The 20026-nt window shown below is 44.1% G+C and overlaps 1 protein-coding gene across 1 annotated transcript in view; it reads right to left on the bottom strand.

Annotated features, from left to right (window-relative positions):
* ncanb (neurocan b) overlaps positions 1-20026 on the bottom strand; it is a 153554-nt gene that overhangs the window by 82868 nt on the left and 50660 nt on the right. The window contains exons 5-9 of the mRNA XM_047343242.1: positions 18202-18376; positions 15684-15811; positions 11953-12246; positions 10111-10968; positions 2919-4115 (exon numbers count right to left, since the gene is read on the bottom strand). Coding sequence (XP_047199198.1) covers positions 2919-4115; positions 10111-10968; positions 11953-12246; positions 15684-15811; positions 18202-18376 — 2652 coding nt within the window. The remainder of the gene's footprint in view (positions 1-2918; positions 4116-10110; positions 10969-11952; positions 12247-15683; positions 15812-18201; positions 18377-20026) is intronic.

Genomic DNA, 20026 nt, shown 5'->3' with positions numbered 1-20026 from the left:
ATGACTCGGTTTGCCTGCCAGTGCTCTAAAAACACTTTTTCTGTGCCGTTTCAAACTTTACTAAACAATGTCGCTAGGATTATCCAATATGGAAATGGCGATATGGATAAAAAAAATAAATAAATAGAATGAAATGTGTTTACTTTCTCTCAACATTCATAGCTGGAGGATTAAGACATATACTGTGTGTTCATGTGATTCAACATGTGGGATGGATTATCAAGGTTTACTCCTGAGTGAGATTTCTGTGCTGCTGTTTCTTTGCATATATTCACTTTTTATGTGTGTGAACGTCCACCCATCTGTGTGGGTTTTTAGCTGGAGGCCAGAGTGACTGATGAATTGGAAAATCTGGATGAGGCATTAAAAACCAGTGTCTAATCACTCTGATATATGGGCAAATAAGACGCAGGGACGCTGAGACGGTCCCGATTAAAAGGAACGTAAAGAAAGAAGGAGAGGAGAGGAAGACGAGAGGAAGAGGAGAGGAGAGGACAAGAAATAAAAGGAAAGGCAAGGAAGGGGAAGGAAAGGAGGAAGAAGAAAAAAAGACGAGGAGGGACGATGTGCTCTCTGGAGGCCCATGGGACTGTGTTAGTGAAGTCTCTGATCATCGATTAAAGAGGTTTATGTACTCCTACCCACACTTTGTGGAGGACACTCTCACCTCTCTTCCTCTAACCCCCTCCCCCTGTTCTTCCTCTCCTGTCCATCCTCCTGCCCTTTCCCTCCTCTCCTGTCTCTATCTCTCGGCTGTAATGGGCAGACAACCCATTGCTGTAATTTTCCCTGTACTATAACTGACAACTACAAAAGGTCACGCACAGGGAGGGGTCTTATCCCTCTAATGACTCAACCAGAGCACGGCCCACTCACTCCATTCAAATGTCAGCAGATCAGAAATACTGATGAAAAACAGTGCTCTTGTCCTGACTGTTTTCTTTGAGTGGTCTTATATAATGAAAACTTGTGTGCTTGAGCTGTAATTACAAAATTCAAAATGTTCCTTTTTTTATAGAAATCAATCTCAAGGTCTTACATGTTCACTGACTGAAATGACTGGCTGAGGGTTTAAAGAAGGCATTTAGAAAATGGAAAATATCCTGAACCATCTCAAGCAAACACAATGGACTCGTATGGAGGCTTTGCGCTGTTATTGGTTTGCTGCTGTGTTTTCAATTAAAACCTCGATGTCCCGCAGAAGGTACCTCAGAGACTGATGCACTACATTGAAAATGGCCACTACTGGTGGAGCGTGCTTCTGATTGACAAAACAAAGAATGCAGTCCAGTGGTGAATGTTCCCAGGAGAAGGTCTCTGATGCACGCTCAGTGAGCAAGTAGGTAAATGCATAGTAAGACTCTTCAACTGGAAGGACCTTCACAGTTTATGAAATATATCATCTGTACACTATTAAAAAGGGTTTTTCAACTTCTTTTTACATGAATTAAGTTACTGTATTAAAGTTTTCTTTGCCTTTATAGACAGACTAGTGCAGTGCGTGTTCTGAATATGTCTGGGATGTTTATTTGGCCTGCTGTGGTAATACTGGTTGCAGCTCTCTGAAACTTGCTGCAGGACTCAGTCCACAGGAACATGAATTGGCATCAACACCACCTCTGCTGCACAAAGAGCTGTTCACCTGTTTGGTGAAGCTCGACTCAGTACGCAGGACCCCGCTGGTCATGCTGTCTATACAAAGTTTATCACGTCTCCAAATTGCAGCAAAATCGAGACTACACTTCCATGGGACCTTAACGATACATATTCCAAGTGTGAAGCAGACAAGATGAGTGGATCTGGAGATATGTGAGCCACATGCAGACAGACAGATGTTCTTAAAACAGGTTGCTATCATGATTACTTGTCGCACGAAAGGCTTTACATAAGTGCACCTACTGAGTTCCTACCTTCTCCATATGAAGAAAAGTTTTAGAAATCCACTTAACTGAGCAGGATGACTTACTTTCTGAGTCATACCTTTTAAATATGTATTTTCAAAACCCAAGGAAATAGCAGAAACACTTGGCTGAGGATGAGTGTTAGTGTAGCAAAAACACACAATAATAAACATCGCTGTCTCCAAAGAGAGGTGCATTAAACAGTAAGCAAACATATTTTGGTTGTTAAGATCACAATTTTAGATGAGTAAGTGACAAGTGGCCCTGGGTTTACAGCTTGTGTTATGTTAATTCGCTTTGTGAAGTTCTGCCACAGTAGAAAGTCGATTAACTATCAAAGAAAATCAATGCAAGCAATCTAGGACAAACGGCACAGACACTGATATTTATTACGTACAACAAGTTCAGGGATAGAGTGAGAGAGAAATGAGAGTTGAGCTGAACATGGCCAAACTAGAAAATGAGAGCGGAGAAGAGGCCGCAGTCAATTACGAGCTCCCTCTCGTAGTTTGTGTCTACATTGATTTGTTGGGGACCAGGATCTCTGGCTCTCCCCTGGTTCACCTAATTGCACTCGCTGTGACCCACTAATTACTTCACTGAGACCTAGTTGGTCTCACCTCAGTGCACTGGCTCGCTGCGTGGAGCTCCCTTCACACCAACATGGGAGGAAGGGATGGAGAGAGAAAGGGGATGCGAGTGCAGAAAAGAAAACAGGCCTGGATTAAGAATGCATGACGTCTGTCAGAGAGGCAGAGCGAGAGGGGAGATGTAGAATGGAACAACAGGAGACAGGGCGAGTAAGGAAATAGAGGTGTATTTAAAGTATAACCGAGCACAGGCTGTGAACCCAGGTGGAGGGTATGCAGCCGTGTACAACTGCTGTTACTGTGCCGTATGTCACTGAGCTGCATACATAATCCAATAAATCGCTGCTGATTAGATAATCGCTCATAATCATGACGATAATGATGACAGTGAGGTTCATTCATCTGGAACACCGGGGAGCTCACGTACCTGAAGGGATGAGACCAAAGGCCCAGTTGGGTATGAGAATGCCGAAAGGGTTGCTTCTGTCTTTGTTGTCCGTCGTCTCCTTGGCCTTGTGTTCCTCGGATTTTTGGCCCACTCCTTTGAAAGGTGTCCACCGACTGCCCACGATGAAAGAGTCAGACACTGCAGACCTGGATTCCATTTCTGTGGCGCCAACTTTGGAGTCGGATGCAAGAGTAGTCAACTGAAGGACTCCCGTAGTCGTTTGAGGTCCCACACTAGGTGCTGGAGTGGCTCGATCTTCCTGAATGTTGGGTGTACTTGTTTTGTCCTCCTGAACCCATGAAATGGAAATAGATGGCTCCTCTGTTGGGGAGCTGTGAGAGGGATTGTCTGTTGTTGTAGGATCTGTCCTTTGAGTGTGTCTGGTCATCAGAAGCTCCGGTGTGGTCACCGCAGAGGTTGTCAGCACCTCCATCAAGGCCTCGGCTGTGGAAGTCTCCAACTCCTCTCTGCTTGTGTCTTTGCTATTCTTCCTAAAAACAGGAGTAAATCCTGAGTTTGACGTATCTTTCCCTCTGTGTGAGGAGGCTGAGGAGAGGTTTTCAGTGGGCCGGCGGACGTAGAACACCCCCCCTATGGCCTCCTCTGCTGTGTCTGTCTTCTGAGAATGAGGTGAGGTGGCGGGCTGATCCACTAGCTGCCACTGGGACAGGGTGGTGAGCTCAGACACAGTCACAAGCTCACTCTGGCTGAGCGAGGACTCTGTTTCAAGGCTCGGTTGGACACCACCGCTGCTCATATTGTTGACTTTTACTCCAAACCCACCAGGAAACCTGCTTCCTTCTCCGCTCCCCTCCATCTCCCTCTCCTCCTCTGACACTGTTCGACCAGCTGATGGAGGTGTCGCCTCTTCTACGTCCTTATCCCTCCCCTCGCCTGAATAATTTTCTTGGTTGTCCTGTCGAAGGGAGGTGGGAAGGGTCATAACCTCAAGGGGCCCTGCTTTGGCTTCCATGGGCCCCCAGGTTGGATGTTTACCCACGTAGGCCACATTTCCATGGGGTCCTGCTTTAGAGACACGCATGGACTCAATGACCCACTGAAAGTGCCTGCTGGGGTCTGGAGCAAAAGCTGGAACTCCTCTGGGTCCCTGAGGGACGGATATGTTGACATGTCCACTGGGAGGTGATCCCTCATTGGGTCTTGGTGCAGTGAATTCTACAGGGAACAAAGAGACAGAAGATAGGATTCGATTATCGGGGGAGGAGGAGGATTTCATTTTATGGATTTGGAAAAACCAATTAAAAAATTGAGCCTGGTTTACATGAGCCAAATGGCACACACATAGGGAGTAGAGTTTCAGAGGTATTATGGGAACATGAAACGGTATCTTCATCCTGGACTAGAGTCTGCTGCATTTACCGGGATGAGCATGGTGTGGTGTTTATTCACTGATATGGGTTTTAGTCACGTGTGGACTATGTCTGTAATTTGTTTTGGTTGCTCTTTTTTTCTGTGCCCAGAGCAAACCAGTTTCTGTTTGGGATAATGAAATTAATCAACCGAGAGCAGACAGTGTGTAGAAATTTAGTCCACATCCTCTGGGACTGTGTCCCCACTTGTAAAGAATGTGAGTTTGAGTTATTAACATTCATACTCACAGTTAACTACTGAATATGAGCAGCATTTACATTGAAACAAATAGATATATATCATATACATGATTGTACACACCCATTCATTCGTTTTCATACATATATAAATACAACCATAACTATTCACTAATTTGTAACGATACAAAAGTCAAACAAACGAAAACACAACAGGGTTTAAAGACACAGATCACTGTTTAGATTTGGTTGCCAGTTGCCTGGCGACACAAAACAATTAACCCTAAAACTGGCTTAAGATTGCGATCCGTCCACTTCAAACCAGTAATTAGAACACAAATATAGAAAGAATTCATGTTAAATGACCAAAATTGTTATAACTCTCATGCAAAAAAAAGTTTTTAGTTCCTTCTGTGGGTCTTAACACTGAATCGTCTAACAAGGCCAAAATCTGATCCATCCAAGATTTCTTCAAAACTTTTGGAATAACACTTTGACCACTTATCTTTTTCACATATAGAGAAATCAGTTTCACAATGATGAGCCCAGATCAAACAAAAGCAGTTCTTGACCTCAACAATATAACTTTCTCAGTCTCTGCTTTTCCAAGGCAGCTCTTAAATTTAATATTTCTAGCAGTGGCCATGCAATTTTTACTCATTCTTGCATTCGCTCGCTAAAATATCAGGGAAACTGAGATGCAGGGCATGTACAGTTCAATTAATAAAGGGTCGTCATTTCCCACACGGAAAACAACCAATTTCTCATCAGCCTGTACTGTATGATGTCTAATGTATGAGGAGATTTTTGGAGTCTGTCAAAATGTAGTTTAAAGACTTCAAAATGTAACTGGGAGTTCAGCATAACTTTCTTGCTTGTTTGTTTGTAGAGAACTGAAAGTAGCTGTGAACTCTTATTTACAGTAAGTTGGATATTGTGAGCTTCGTTCCCCACCAGTGGCTCCGCTCAGCGTGGTGACTGAGGTTGCTGGAGTTTGTAGACAAATAGAGAGGGGCCGATGAACACACACACCAAACGGATGGAGAGATGTATTCAAAGTCATTTCACACTTCTCTGTCCCTGTTTTCTCATTCTTTCCGTGTGGATTCTTTTACCCAAAATAGCCTGCTGGATGCGCTGGCCTGTGGTGAGAGAAGCCACGTGGAAAAACACAGGAACACTCTCAACGTGATCGGCGAATGACTCGCTCCGCAACGGGCTCCAGCTAGACATGTTTATTCAGATGAAGTGGTTATCAGCTTACGTTAAACCAGACTCTGTCCACACCATCAATAATTCATCGCGTCTGCATGTGTGACTCACGGCTGTTGTGTGTTTTTTATTTTTTTTTGAGCAGCAGTACAGCGGTGTTACTGAGAGGCCCGGCTAGCATCGCTACCCCCGTCATCGCTCAGCATGGTTTGGCTTTCCTCAGTTCAGTTAACATGTCTTAAAAGCAACGCAACACAACGCAGCACAACAAATTACCACGAGAGGGAAAACATATACAAATATGTCCATGCATCAAATATTAAAATGTATGTAAATTATTCATTAGCTCTGCTGTTGCCTCATGCCTAAGTGAGGTTTATGAGCCTGAGGTTCATTTCCATAAGAGCCGTGTAGCCCAGTGTAATTGTGCTATTAATAATCCAAATAGCTAATTACATACTTTTACTACACACGCGGATGGAAGTGAGAGTAATTAAACACATTAATCTGGTTTGATCATCTATGTAATGACCCATGTAATAAATAAAATGAGACAATTAGGCGTCGGCTTGGCTGATTTCATGGTGCTACTCAGAGCGCGGTTAAAGTTCATCTCCACTGCTGTAAATCTGTTTGGTGGAAAAACCGCACACCAACACAAACAAACTCATAATAAACCCCATTCAGACAGTCATTTCGTGCCTCCACTGTGAGTGGTTCTGCTGTGTTGACTCCACTTTACTGGAGTAAACGAGCCTAGAGAATCCCTCCAGTCACACAGTCATTTTATTAGATTGCGGGAGCAGAGGCTGACAACGAGCGAGACGGAAGGAGTGAGAGAGACAATGGCCACCTCTGCCCATCTGTAGATATGTCGTCCAATAAAAAAAAAACACTGAGCAGACGTTATTGCATGGCCACGTGAATCCTGTCAGGAGCATCTAGAGTCAGCGCACACACACACACTCCAAAGTTCATGGGGTTGACGAGATGTGAAGTTCTGACTGCAAAGATTATTTTTGGTAGTTTGTTATTGTAATACTCATTTAAAGTCCAAATTTGCCATATAATGTAAACTCTCTCCTAATAAGGGGGATGTGTACCCGTTGCCATGACTACGTTATATTCAGGGCTCAATATTAAGCAGATCCTGAAGAGGGATTGGATCCCGACTGTTTATGAAAATGGACGACAAGCCAGCTCCCTCAAAGAGAAGCCAACGGGTCTTCACCACCATAGTTCATAAACCCTGCCTCCTCCATGTTAGTAAATACAACATGGACCAACCTGATGGTGATTGATAAAGGATGGCTTCTGTCATTTTCAGTAGTTCAGTTCTCATCACACTGATGTCTGTTAATGAAACGTCTTGATTGACAGCTAAGACTGACTTGCAATTGGTCATGTATCAGTGGAACCTCAATATCGCGGCTCCCCTCCCCTGATTGCTACTGGGCAGACTATGGCTCAGAATATGCAAGATGGCAGCATTTGTATCCGGGATGTTTTGGCTTCACTTCTGGACAGTGGGAGGACGAGGAGACATGTCATCCATCTTTATTTACAGTCTGGATCCAGCACCTTCTTTGTTACTATCAAAGTTTGTGAACAAATTAATGTTGTCCGTTCTGCCTCCTCCCCCTGCTGATTTTGAGTGATTGTTTTGAATCATAGCCGGACTGGCCATCCAGAGCGCACGGAGAGGGGGTCGCCTCATGGGTGGGGTGAGCCAGTGGACCATTAAAAAAAAAAAAATCTATAAATCAATATCTTTAATGGTTCAGTGCTTGTCATTTGGGGAGCTCATGACAGCGGGCACATGGGAGAGGTTTAGCTTCCCTGCTTAAAGTAAATCAGTTAAAAATGGAACTCAAAATCGATTTAGATTATTTTAGTCTCATCAAGACTGGGGTGCAGAAGACAAATACTTTTACCCACTTCCCCCAAAAAACTAAACTTATGGCCCTTAGTTCAGAGACTGTTTTCCAATTTTCTAAAAAGTTTGATCCAATATTTAAAATCCAGTCAAGGAGGCAACTTGGCCCAATAAATTACTGAGGAGAGTTGAGCATTAAAGTTATCATTTACAATGAAATGTGTAAAACAGAGTTAATTCAGCTCAATGATGCTGGTTTAAGAAGAGAAATCATCTCCTCCTCAGCACCTTTCTCCATCTCCCCCTTTCTTCCCTCTTCCTCAGCCGACTCATCCCCCTCTTGTGCCACTCATCCTCGCTGTAGTGATCATTACCGCCTACCTTCAGAGAGCCGGGCCTTAATTGGCAGAGACAAAGATGGAGGTGAGGGGGGATGGCAGAGCAACCCAACCTCCACGCTAATTGGATACGGTTGTGAATAATACATACTGAGTAAAGCTTGGATTTTCATTAATACCTCGGGGGGTGGCATTGAATTTCAGGTAGAACAGCAGTGAGTATTTATATGAATACAGCCTGCAATTGCTATAGGTGGAAAAAGCTGAACACCTTTATTGAATTCTTCTGGCTGTCTGTGGGAGAGCGTTAGTCTTACTTTGTATCCTCCCATTTTCTCTGATGCCAAGGATGTGTTATTTGTGGTGGCCATTAAAAGAAAACTGCCTTTTCCACCCAAGGGCGTGATAGACATTCTTTTTAGTTTCTGTCCGTGTATTTCTTTCCTGAGCTGTAACGTGGTGTAAATGGACCCTGCTCCAGTGGTTATTGGTCCAGGATCCTTCCAGCCACGAGTCGTTCCTCTAATCTTTACTCCATCTTTATCCCTGAACTTAACTAGAGGAAGTGATTTTGGGGTTTGGAGCCAGGGTGTTTTCAATAAGACATAAGCTAACCTTTTCTAACCTTGCCGGTGGTCCACTGCTCGACTCCCCCTCTTCTGTTTTTGCTAGAGGTTATCCGTCTGACAGGGTGTAAAGGTTCTTCAACACATACACATGCAATGTGCACGTACACACACACTGAGAATAACAATAGACCTCTTCCCTAAAGCCCTCACAACATTCTCTGTGTCTCAGCAGTCCTTCAGGTTCTTTTTCTAGCATTGATCAAACCCCTGAAACTCATTGCTACTTCTGAAAATTACTAATGTAGCGTTAGGGTCTATCTTCACCCACCCCTCAGCTGCTCACCAGCAGCGACTCTGCTCATCAAACACACAAACCTCTGCTTGTTTTCTTTTTTGCGAGTTACTCTATGGTACACAATGGTGAGTGGTATCGTGGAATTGCCCCCTGGTGGCTGGCTGTAGTAAAGGTCATAAGCCCTGCCTCCTTCTTTAGCAGAAGGGACATGGTACAAACTAAACAATCTTACACATCAAATATTATTTTCTCAAAGATTATTTCTGTCAATTTTGGTTTTAATTAGTTACTCGTTGCAATAGGTGATATTATGTGATATTAGGGTGATACATCATGATTGACAGCTGAGACTGATTGGCCGCGTGGATATATCTGCGGGACGTCACTAGCGCGGCTCCATCCCCTAATTGCTAATGCGCAGACTCTGGCTCCAAATGTGCAAGATGGCAGCGTTCGTATCCTGGATACTTCGTCCATATTTATATACAGTGCATGGCTACAACTGATAATCTACGTAATGCTATGGCGAAACAAGGTGCATCAGAGAAATGCACTAGCGAAATAATACAGAAAGCGCAACCTCACGAGTTTATGATTGGTTCTTTATATTACGGGAAATGTACTGCCTGTCTGAATTGGTTTTTCGAGTTCGTCAATAAAACACTGCAGTTCCAAGGTGGAAGTACTCTGCCATGGTGTTTCAGCTTAGTTCCTTCATGCTATGATATGTATCATATAAAACGCATGAGGACACGTTAACAAGATTAAAACCTTGATTTTCACTCGAGTAGGTTTTTTAACTGCCTTCTTTATCTGGTGGAGTTGCATTGTTTTTCTCATCAGTTTAATTTATTCATTACTCAACAGCTAAACCCAGCACATCAATGACACCTAAAAATAACCTGTGTGATGCAGGTTTGCTTTTCTCTAAACACATATGTGAGCTAACCTTTAATAAAATTAAGACTTATTCAAATTAAAGCTCCACTTCTACCTTGTGCACTACCGTACATGCTATGCCCTTTTTGTTAGTTTGCTATTACTGTTTTGTTTAATTTAATTTACAGAGATACATCAAATTGCCCTGTGGAGGAATATATTACAGTTTACTCAGAGGAAAAACAAGAGAGAGAGGAATGGAGAGGCAGAGACCTTTTAAAAAGATCCTACATTTACCAACAACATTTAACTGCACCACGACTCAATTTGGAATAAAACCGTTTCAATCACCCGTGTTTCTTTTTCTTCGTTTTGTATTTTAATTGTTTTAAAGGTTAAAGGTGAAATACGTGAAATTTGTGTTGGGCTCTTACCATGAGCAGTGGACAGAGGGGCATCTGCAGACGTGCTGGAGACTCGTTCTCCTGCCTGGGTGCTGGTCTGGATATGCCCTGTCTTTTTGACTGCAGGCACTAAGCGAAACAATGGCATCACCTCTCTCTCCTGCTCTGACAGACCTTCTGCTGTACTCGACTGTCGACTGGCAGGAGCCCTGAAGGAAAAGAACCCGCTCCTCTGCTCTGTGATGGCGTTGTCCACGTTGCCCTTGTTTCTGACGGCGTTGGGCACACTGAGGTTTCTGCTGGATGCTTCACCCTGCGTCTGGTTCTCTCCTACGTTTTCCTCAGGCACTGAAAGTCCCTTCTCCGTCTTCTCACCCTCCCCACCTCCAGCCCAGTGCCTTAAGGGTCTCATAAGAGTGTTCACAAACTCGGCCAGCACACTGTTGGTGGTTTGAGGCTGTGGAGTTGAAGAGGCTGTGGAGGATAATCTTGGGTTGTCAGATCCCAAAAAGCCGCCGTCTTCTTCCTCGTGGGCAGAGCCTCCATGACTCTCTACGCTCTCAAGGTCAGAAAGGCCCAAGGTGTTGCTGCTAATCTGAGGATCATTCTCCTGGCTGCTTCTCATAACATCCTGTCCGTCTTTCCAACCCACCTGAGGCCTTAAGTGGATGACGACATGCTCCTCAGAGATCTCAGAGGAGTTGTCGATCCCGGCGATAGAGCGCACTCCTGCTTTGTCCAGGTCGACCAGGCCGGTCCAGGTGGAAGTCTTGGGGAAAGGGGAAGTGTGCTGGGCTTCAGTGACTGAGGAGGTGGCCTGTGCTGCTGCGTTGACGGTCTGGTGTGAAGCCTGAACCTCTGCAGTCTGGATCCCTGCAGGCTGGCGTGCTGCAACACACAAGAGCAACATTTCACTAAAACCAACGTTTGTGCCGTTTGTCACTTGCTCTGCTTTGTATGCTGCTGCACAATGTAGCACTTGACCTCACTTTTTTTCTCTGCTCATATGACAGTAAAGCTGTTATTGCCATCCAACACAAAATTTATATCAGAGCTGCTCCACGGTTTTTGAATTGACAGTTTTATCTCATTTGTGGCTCTGATTCTTTTACTAAATCCAAACATGAGAAAACATGGATTTATGTTGTTCATGTCATATTAGCAGATTGCATTGACAATCTTTACACAGACCAAATTTCTCTTACTAAATAAAACATGTTACAAAATGTTATCTTCTTTGAACTATCATCATTTATTTTAGATAATAATGTAAATTTGCGATGAGTGTAATCTATCAGCTCTTTGTTTTGACAGCTACACTGCTGCTCCGCTCTCATGCCATTCTTGTTTTCTTAAAATTATTGGGTTATGCAATTGTCTCGCTTCAATGAAAATTTTATAAGCTGTCATTGTGAGGGATGAAAACGTCATGCTTTCCTTTTTTTCCCCATCTATCTATCTGTGATCTGCTACAATCATTAAAAGCCGGAAAAACCAAAATACTCTTTAAATGCAAAACTTATATGTGGTTATATATGGTGAGTTATAATGTATATGGTGTGAAGATAAAATATTAAAAGGTCAGACACAAGCTATGTCTCACGGAAATCCTCTGCAGACTAGTCACATCAAACCCTACTCATCGTCTTCTTTCTTTCCCATCATCCCCTTCTCTCTCTCTTCCCTACGCACAACATCCAAGTCCTCAAAACCACAAGAGGGTAATGCAAATGTCACACAGCCTCTTCTCAACTACTTCATGTGTGACATAAACATCTTCTACTAATTAAAAACCCCGGAATAGAAACAAGTTACCAGACCCCCTCCGAGCCCGTATTATTGCAATGGCAACTACCAAAACAAGTTTATCACCTCGGTAGCAGAAGGCGTCGAACAGCGCTGTGGTGTCAGGGAAACCGGTGCGGTTGGGGTTATTGTAGACGGTCCGCACCCCGGGCTCGTCCCCGCCGCAGTTCTTCCGTGGGACGTTGATGGGGTAGCGGACACTGCCGTCCGCCAGCCAGCCGGGGTCACACTGGTCCACACCAGCCTGCCAGGCGAGGTACAGCTGCCCAACAGTGGCCAGCTGGGCCCCCAGGGAGTGGCAGTGGGTGGAGGCCGTGGCCAGGCTCAGCCTCTCAGGCACCGTGGAGTGGAAGACCTCGCCTGGGAGGAGAAGGTGGAGGGAGAAGTGAGGGGAAGAGAGTGAGGAGTTCAGCTAAGGGTTGATTGCCAGGAGGGATTGTCAGACTGAGATCACCTTTGTTCAGTAGGTTCAGATTTTGAGAATTGATTTAGTTATTGTTGTGTTCTGTGCTGTACAAAGTGAGATCTGTACTTCAAGTTACATTTGTTTTTTGAGCGCAGATGAGTCTGACAGCATTTTCTTTTACTTTAAATGCAAAACCGTTCCAGCCATCTTCTTCATCATTTGTCAAAGCAATACAAGGAAGAGACTTGAAGCAGAGGGATGAAAGAAAGGTTTTACTTGCTATGCATCAGAATACATTTTATTTTTACCTAAAATAATAATACAAATCATGAGTAATTCAAAGTAGAGACTATATATAAAGGCAATTCTTTGAGTTCAAAGCAGTTGCAATCAGGGAGAAAGCGCAGAGAAGTGACTGAAGCAGAAGAAGAAAGGTAGCGGTGATGTGCCTGACATAGTGATGCAAAATAGAGAGAGTGAGCTCGGGAGGACCACTGTGTCTGCACAGCACAAATGAAATGATACGGTCAGATGATCCACTAGTGACTCAGGGAGTGATGAAACAAATATGAGCTGGTGGAGTGGGAAGTGTGAATGAGGAGTGCTGAACAGAGGAGCGAGTCTGACGTGAGGATCCCGGAGCTTTATGCTGGAGAGTAAAAGGAGCTATTACTGATTTATGGCACTGAGATGGAGAGGCGAAAGGTCAGGGGTGAAGACGTGAATACAATGAAGGGAGAAAGAAGCAGAATGGGATTGTGTGAAGAGTGAGTCTATAGCTAGAAGATGCCTGAAATATTTATTGGAACGGCTGCAGAAAGACTTTCCAGTTTGATTGCAGATAATTATCTCCTGCGTGTTTCAATCAGGTTGTTAATTTGACTCAATGATATTATAGAATACTGTTTACAAAGTCTGGAGGTGGTAATTTAAAATAATCTATAAATATTTTTACAACTGTTTCACTTAATGACAGTTGTGGTGGCTTCACTTAATAACAAGTGGCCTGCACAAAGTCACCCCATTGAGCTGCTCAAACCCTGCTGCGTCTCTGATTGGGTTTTGAATATGCAGAAGGGGAACACATTTCACACTGGCATGATTGTAAGTAGAATACGTGTAGTGTTGATATCGAGGCTCTGGTCTCGTCACCACCCACGAAGAAACGCCGAGCTCAGCACAGCAGGGACTCACTGCGATGATGAGTGCTTTCTCCCCGTGGGGATTTAAACTACGAGGCTGCAGGTGAATGCTGGGATGGAGGTGTGGTTTATGGAAGGGAAACAAAGGGCTGTGTACAGGAGAGATGTCTTAAACACACCACAACAATGACAAGAGTGTGGTGTTTGAGTGAGAAGAGAGCGTCACACGAACAGAGGACTACATTTGACTGCTTTATCAACGTCTAAAAACAACAGCATTGTATCAAAAGCCAACTGCCAGCTGTTGTAATTTATCTTTAACCTCTTTAAACTGTCCAACTAATGATTATTTACTTTATTGATTCATCTACCATACACACTCTCATCTATCTTTCTAATAATTCCGCTCTGTGGAACACACATCTTGAGAACTGTTCATCTTATCAGCTTCACACTTGACAGGTGTATTGTTAAGAGCCCAAGGAAGGGCAGTGTCGAATTTGGTGCGATCTGGACACGTTATACGTTCAATATCAGCAACAGCAACAACCACTAATTCTCCAGTTTGGGGTCCAGCTTAACACTTTACTGAACCTTGAATAAACGGGTGAACACAGGCATGTTTACAACCAGTACAGTGATCAAAGGACCATTTATAAAAATATCATGTCAGAAAAATGTTTTTCTTTTGTTTTGTATGACTTACATTGCAAGATATTAAGTCTATAACGATTAATTTCCCAGCGGATTTACTAATAAGTCAATCAAATATACATTCCTGCTCTTGAACTGAACGGTGAACTAGACTAGATATGCAAAAATAGATAACATGATGACTTTCATTTCCCTTACATAGCAGGAGGTGTGAAGCTCATCTTCCACCAGGGTTCAAAGTGAAGTGGGTTCTCATATTGGCTGTTCACTGCAGCACTTTTTCAATTAACCCCTCAATTACTGGTGCTATGTCTGTCAAGGGACAGTGTCGGGAGATTATTATTGGAACAGTGGGGTGTTTTTATACAGCAGGCTTCTCATTTCTGCTCCAACAGTTTTCCCATGCTGCCGTTAGTCAGGTAATTGAGGCTCATTCCATGAGTTGGTTGAAAAGTCCATCTTCAGTTGACTAGTTGATAGTTTTAGTTTAGTTGAGGAGCATGTAAGAAGGCCTTAAATATATGTTTGATGGCCATACTGTACATTGCATCTTGCTAAAACGCGGACGCTAAATGTTCCAGGTAAACGGTCATAATATACGTCATGCTTTGCCATTTACGATGGAAAAAAAGCTGTGTGAGGTAACTAGAAAGTTATTCAGCGGGACTTGCTGAGGTTTAAAGCTTGCATTAGAGCAGAATATGTAAAATAAACACTGTTTAAACCACTCCTCACACGTTTTCTTTTGTATCCTTGGCTAGAAAAGGCACAGCATCTCAAACTGTTTGTCTCAGGTAGATGATACAGCCCCATGTACACTGCATCAGCATGAAATCAAAAGCTTCACAGGACATTCCTGCTGTGTCTACATTTGTTGTGGCTAGTCATGGTCAGAATCCCCAGGTGAACACACAGTGGTTCATAGGAAAACACACATTCAAGATGCCTCAACTTGCAGTCAGAAAAACTCAAGGACACTTGGGTTCCCTGGGAAAAATAAGTCCATATAAGCGTATTCTTCGCTTGCTTTAACATGACACCCGTGGTTATAGAGTCCAGCATTTGAGTGGAGCCGTACTTGTAGGTTATCTGATGGTGCTTGTTACTCACTACGGGAAGTGAAAACATCTGTTCCTGTAGCTTGTCTGAGGAGGTAGAAGAAGCCACATTCAACTTGGTCCCCAGACTGTTAACAAGGCACAGTGCCCCACCCTCAATATTGACTGTATCACGTGTCCAAATCACACCAAATTCGACACTGCACTTCCCTGGTCTCTTAACATTGCACAAGTCATGTGTCAAGCCAATAAGATGAGCGGTTCTCAAGATGTTCCATCCACATACAGACATTGTATCCACCTGCTCTAGGTCTTTGCCACATCTGCCTGTAGCACTGAAAATCGAAAGGTTTGAGGAGGCAACACGTCAGCTGGACTCAGTATTGACTCCCTGACCCTTCCTCTCACTCTGCCCTCTTCCTTTCAGCGCTAACACAGTATTAAGTCCCAGTCACAGCGTTCCTGCGCTGCACCGATTGCTTAGTGTGCCCGTGCATGACTAAACCCAAATTTATGGTTCGAGCTCCTGACTCCTACCTTGAAGCTGCTCAGCAAAGCAGTAAACATCAAACAGCTCATCGGGGGCCCTATTGCCGTAGTTACGGACTCCAGGTGAGTCCTCACGGTCGCCATAGCAACCTGGCCGAGGCGACTGGATGGGATACCTGCGGAGAAAAGCGAGAGAGAAACGGAGGGAGAGGGAGATTAATATAGCCTGGCCTTGAAAGAGGCAGCCACAGACAAACTTGGCTCCCAGGGGATGAGTCTGTGTTCACACGCATACAGAATAAGATGAAAACTGAACTACACTTTTATCATCGCCTCCTCTGAATACTACAAATTTAAGCATTTCTTCCTCCCAGAGATTATCCAAATACATTTCCCTGAAAGAATAAAATGAACACATAAATCTCCCCCGTGAGCACGACACAAAGGCCACAGTCAGGTACACATGTCACAACAACACTTCAATAAGTACAGTTTCTTATTTTAATTATTCTGCCCTCATCATGAGTTTCAACAGAACAAATACGCTACCCTACTGCTCCGTGAGCATTTTGGAACGTGTTAAATGCTCGAGCACTAACAGTAATGCCTTTGAGAGAATCATGAATTTCGTCAGCGGCTTGGCAGCGTGGGGCCGACAAAACAGCGGTTTACTATATTCAGACTCCGACTGTGCAATTATTGCTCTAGGAACATTGATTCCAGCAGCACCTGGGCACAGGCAAAGAAGCTGATTAAAAGATTATGCTGGGTATACAGGGACTTATGGAGTGCTTGGAAAACACACACATACACATACACACTCACAAATGCACCAACACAGAGTCAAATATACATGCAGAAGACACACATTCCTGCACAGAGTCATAAACCCACGGAGCATAGCAAGAGAACCGAGTCTGGGTTCAGCCTCTTTATTTCTGATGGAGCAACGGCTGATGTCTGTATCGTTTCCCTCCGTATTAATTGGACACTTTCCCTTCGGAGCCTCCTGGAGCCGGACCAATTAGAAATCCCCCCCCGAGTGAAAACAACAGGAGCGCAAGACAGAACGAGAGAACGAAAAACGAGGGAGGGCAGCGATATCCCCCGAGAAGGTTGTGAGACACACCGTTGGGAAGACAGCAGTCAGTCTGCTTCTGGAGCAACAGCGATTTGAAATTAAAATGTGGACCCAGAAGCACAGACAGCTGAGAGAGGGCAGATGTAGTTTACAGTGTTTCCGTTGTGCAAACAAGCAATTACGTGGCACAGTTTCCGTTTATAAAATCTCCAAAAAAGATCAAACTGACTTTCACGCTGCCAAACTTCCACATACAGTAGGTTTCTGTCTTTAGACACTTTTTTTTAGAAGCAGAGCGCATTTAGTTTTTATTTCTATAACAATTTTTGATCGATTTGAAAATGATAAAAAAAAATGTGACACAGAAACAAACATAAGCTGTCAGCAAACAGTTTCTCTCCAGGACTGTCAATTACCGTATTGTCAAGAAGATCCAGAAATGGTTGTCATGTAAGGGGAACGTCAATAGAATGCTTTTCGTGCAGACTTGACAATAGTCTAGCCATGACTTTCCTTGACTATTGTTCTTTTCTGTTTGATGGAAGAAAGCATCTCCCACTGGACTGTGCAGTGTGATATATACGTCGCTCATGCTACAAAAAAAATCTGCCGGGCCAGTTTTGAGAGAGTGTGTGTATTTGAAACAAGGCCGCATGTGTGTGTGTGTGTGTGTGGACTGTGATATGAGGTTTTGTGTGCTTGTTTGTGTGTGGGATGAATGGAAGAGGCATTGCTATTCTACTTGGTAGTTGTAATCTGTTGTGCGAGTAAAAACCGTGTCCTTGTCTGAGCAGAGTCCATACATCTAACACCAAATCCAACAACTGCTACCGAACAAGCCTCCTGTTTTCTCAGCGCGTGGAGCTCAGACAGCGACATTAAAACTTGGTAAATAAACTTTAATGAAGGAAAATTAAGCGCTAATTCAAACCCCCGACAAACGAGTCAGCGAGGGTGGGTTCAGAATGCACGCACGCGCGCGCACGCACGCGCGCACGCACACACGCACACACGCACGCACACACACACACACACACACACACACAGCCTTGTCTGAACATTTTAAACATGAAAAAATTATTTTTATATATTAGATGCTGGATGATGCATGACTTTCCCCACAGGTAAGTACTGCGCATATTACAGGATGTACTCTTATCATTTGAAGAAGTGCTCAAGCTGAAGCTGCATTTATTTGTTTCCATGCCAACTGTGACCAGGAGTCTTCATCATTGTCTTTTCTCCTGCATACACACTATTCTTTAAGTATCAGCCTTTACTATGATTGTGAGGATTACTGACAGTATGACTCTTGTCACATTATATTAGTAACCACGGCGATAGTAAACACTATCAGCCACCCCTCCATCGGCATGGTGGTGAGTAGATAATGAGTGAATTTTCATTTTTAAGTGAACAATCCCTTTAACCTTTGACTTTTTGAACCACATGCAGCATGTGTATACCCAGATATACAAGCCTCACCGGACGGTCTGGTCTGACAGCCAGCCAGCATCACAGTTGTCGTAACCGTCCGCGAAGGTAGCCTGCAGCTGGCCTGGTGTTGCGATGACCGCCGAGTTCTCCACGCACACCCTCTTGGCGTCGGTGAAGGACAGAGCGTAGCGGTCATGAGGGGCCCGGTAGTGAAATACCACACCTTGAGGAAACAGATAATAATACATGATAACAAACAGGGTGGGGGCTCCAAAAAACACTTGCATAAATTTATGACCTGCGACCTCTGGGTTAGAGAAATATTTATGAACTGCAACCTTGAGCCATTATAACACGAATATGTACACGCTCACAGACACGTACACAAAAGCCCTATAGACGTCCTCATCATATTGTTTCATCTGTGCAAGCGGAGACAAAAACATTCAGCCTCAGCAACCCGTGCACTGCCAGTCTCATTTGCATCCGAGAGCTGGTCGGCTTATCGTTGGAGAAAAGAGATGTTACCCTTGGATACAGCATGTGACAGACAGTGGTGATGTTTATTTTACTGCTTGAAGAGTACACACACACACAGTGTCATCCTGCTGCACTCGGTCTGCCTCCGTGATGGAAAGACGATGAAGGCAGACACAAACAGAGAGAGATGCACTGCATTCAAAGAAATGTATGTGCTGAACCACAGTGACAGAGAGAGAAGGTGAGAAGTCGATAGGAAGGCGAACAATTGTGGTTGAAAAAAAAAAAGGTAGCCCAAAAAAACTGAGAATAAAAACATGGGAAAAGAATGAGACACTGATTCCTGAGCTGTGAAAGGAGCATATATTCCACTTAAATGGGATTGGAATCGCTTCAGAAGTGTCCATCCTCACCTCGCCCTGCAGCAATCAGTGACATAGAAGCAAGCGGGCGTTTGGCTTCATACACGACTCCTTTATCTTTGTCCGGCTGTCTCTGAGAGGGACAGAGATTCTAGTGAGGTGGAGGCCTGTGCTGCAATTTGAGCATCGGCTCTTCGGGCTATGGCCACGAAAAGCAAGGCGGGCCTTGTGTGTTTGTGTGACACACTCGCACAGCGGTTTCCAACAGCAGTGCATCCAACCAGTCCGTCATCTCAGTCTCATCCTTAGATGTGGAGCAGAAAATGTTTTCTTCCCTCTCTTTCTACCTAATTTCTCGGTTTCCATCCTTTCTTCCTTTGTGGCTCCGGGATCTTGTTCAAACAGAGATTCTATAGCAAGCTGGCTAATTCATACACCAGTGAGACAAATTGGCTTCCTCTTCGTATTGGTCGCATTCCACAGGAGGGTCATATACTCAGTTCTTCATGAAACTATTTTTATATTTTATATCCTCACACAGTCTCCAGGGAGAGGAAGGCACCACTGGTGACTGTAGGATGCCCTCATTGTGGCAGTCGATGTCCCTTGCCTCTTGGAAAAGATGCTTATTTCTTTGCTTAGCACTAAGACTGAAAAAGGGGGAAACTGCTTGTGAGCCTCTATCCAGAGGTGCCGGTAGGTGAATAATGGAGACACAGCCTCACTTATTCCCCTGCTTACATTCCTTACACAAGACTCACACATATGGATTGTGTTAACGCTTGATAGTGGGCTTGACCAATGGTGCTGGCGCGATCGTATTAACGACAACAATTACAGTTTGATGCTTGGGACACACAACATAGCCAGCCTTCAGGCTAGTGTCCCATGCTCGCAATCATATGCAATGCTAAAGGTAAGTACATGGGTAATAAAATCCACAATCAGAGGAACACGTGACCAGATTCTCCAGCTGCCTCAGCCTCACTTCTGGATTAACCTGAATTGATTGGCTAGCGCCTGTGCTCAAG

The sequence above is a fragment of the Hippoglossus stenolepis genome, chromosome 14 (assembly GCF_022539355.2).
Source record: "Hippoglossus stenolepis isolate QCI-W04-F060 chromosome 14, HSTE1.2, whole genome shotgun sequence".
Classification (NCBI taxonomy): Eukaryota; Metazoa; Chordata; class Actinopteri; order Pleuronectiformes; family Pleuronectidae; genus Hippoglossus; species Hippoglossus stenolepis.
Note: the sequence above shows the minus strand (reverse complement) of the source record. Positions and strands in the feature narration are given on the sequence as shown.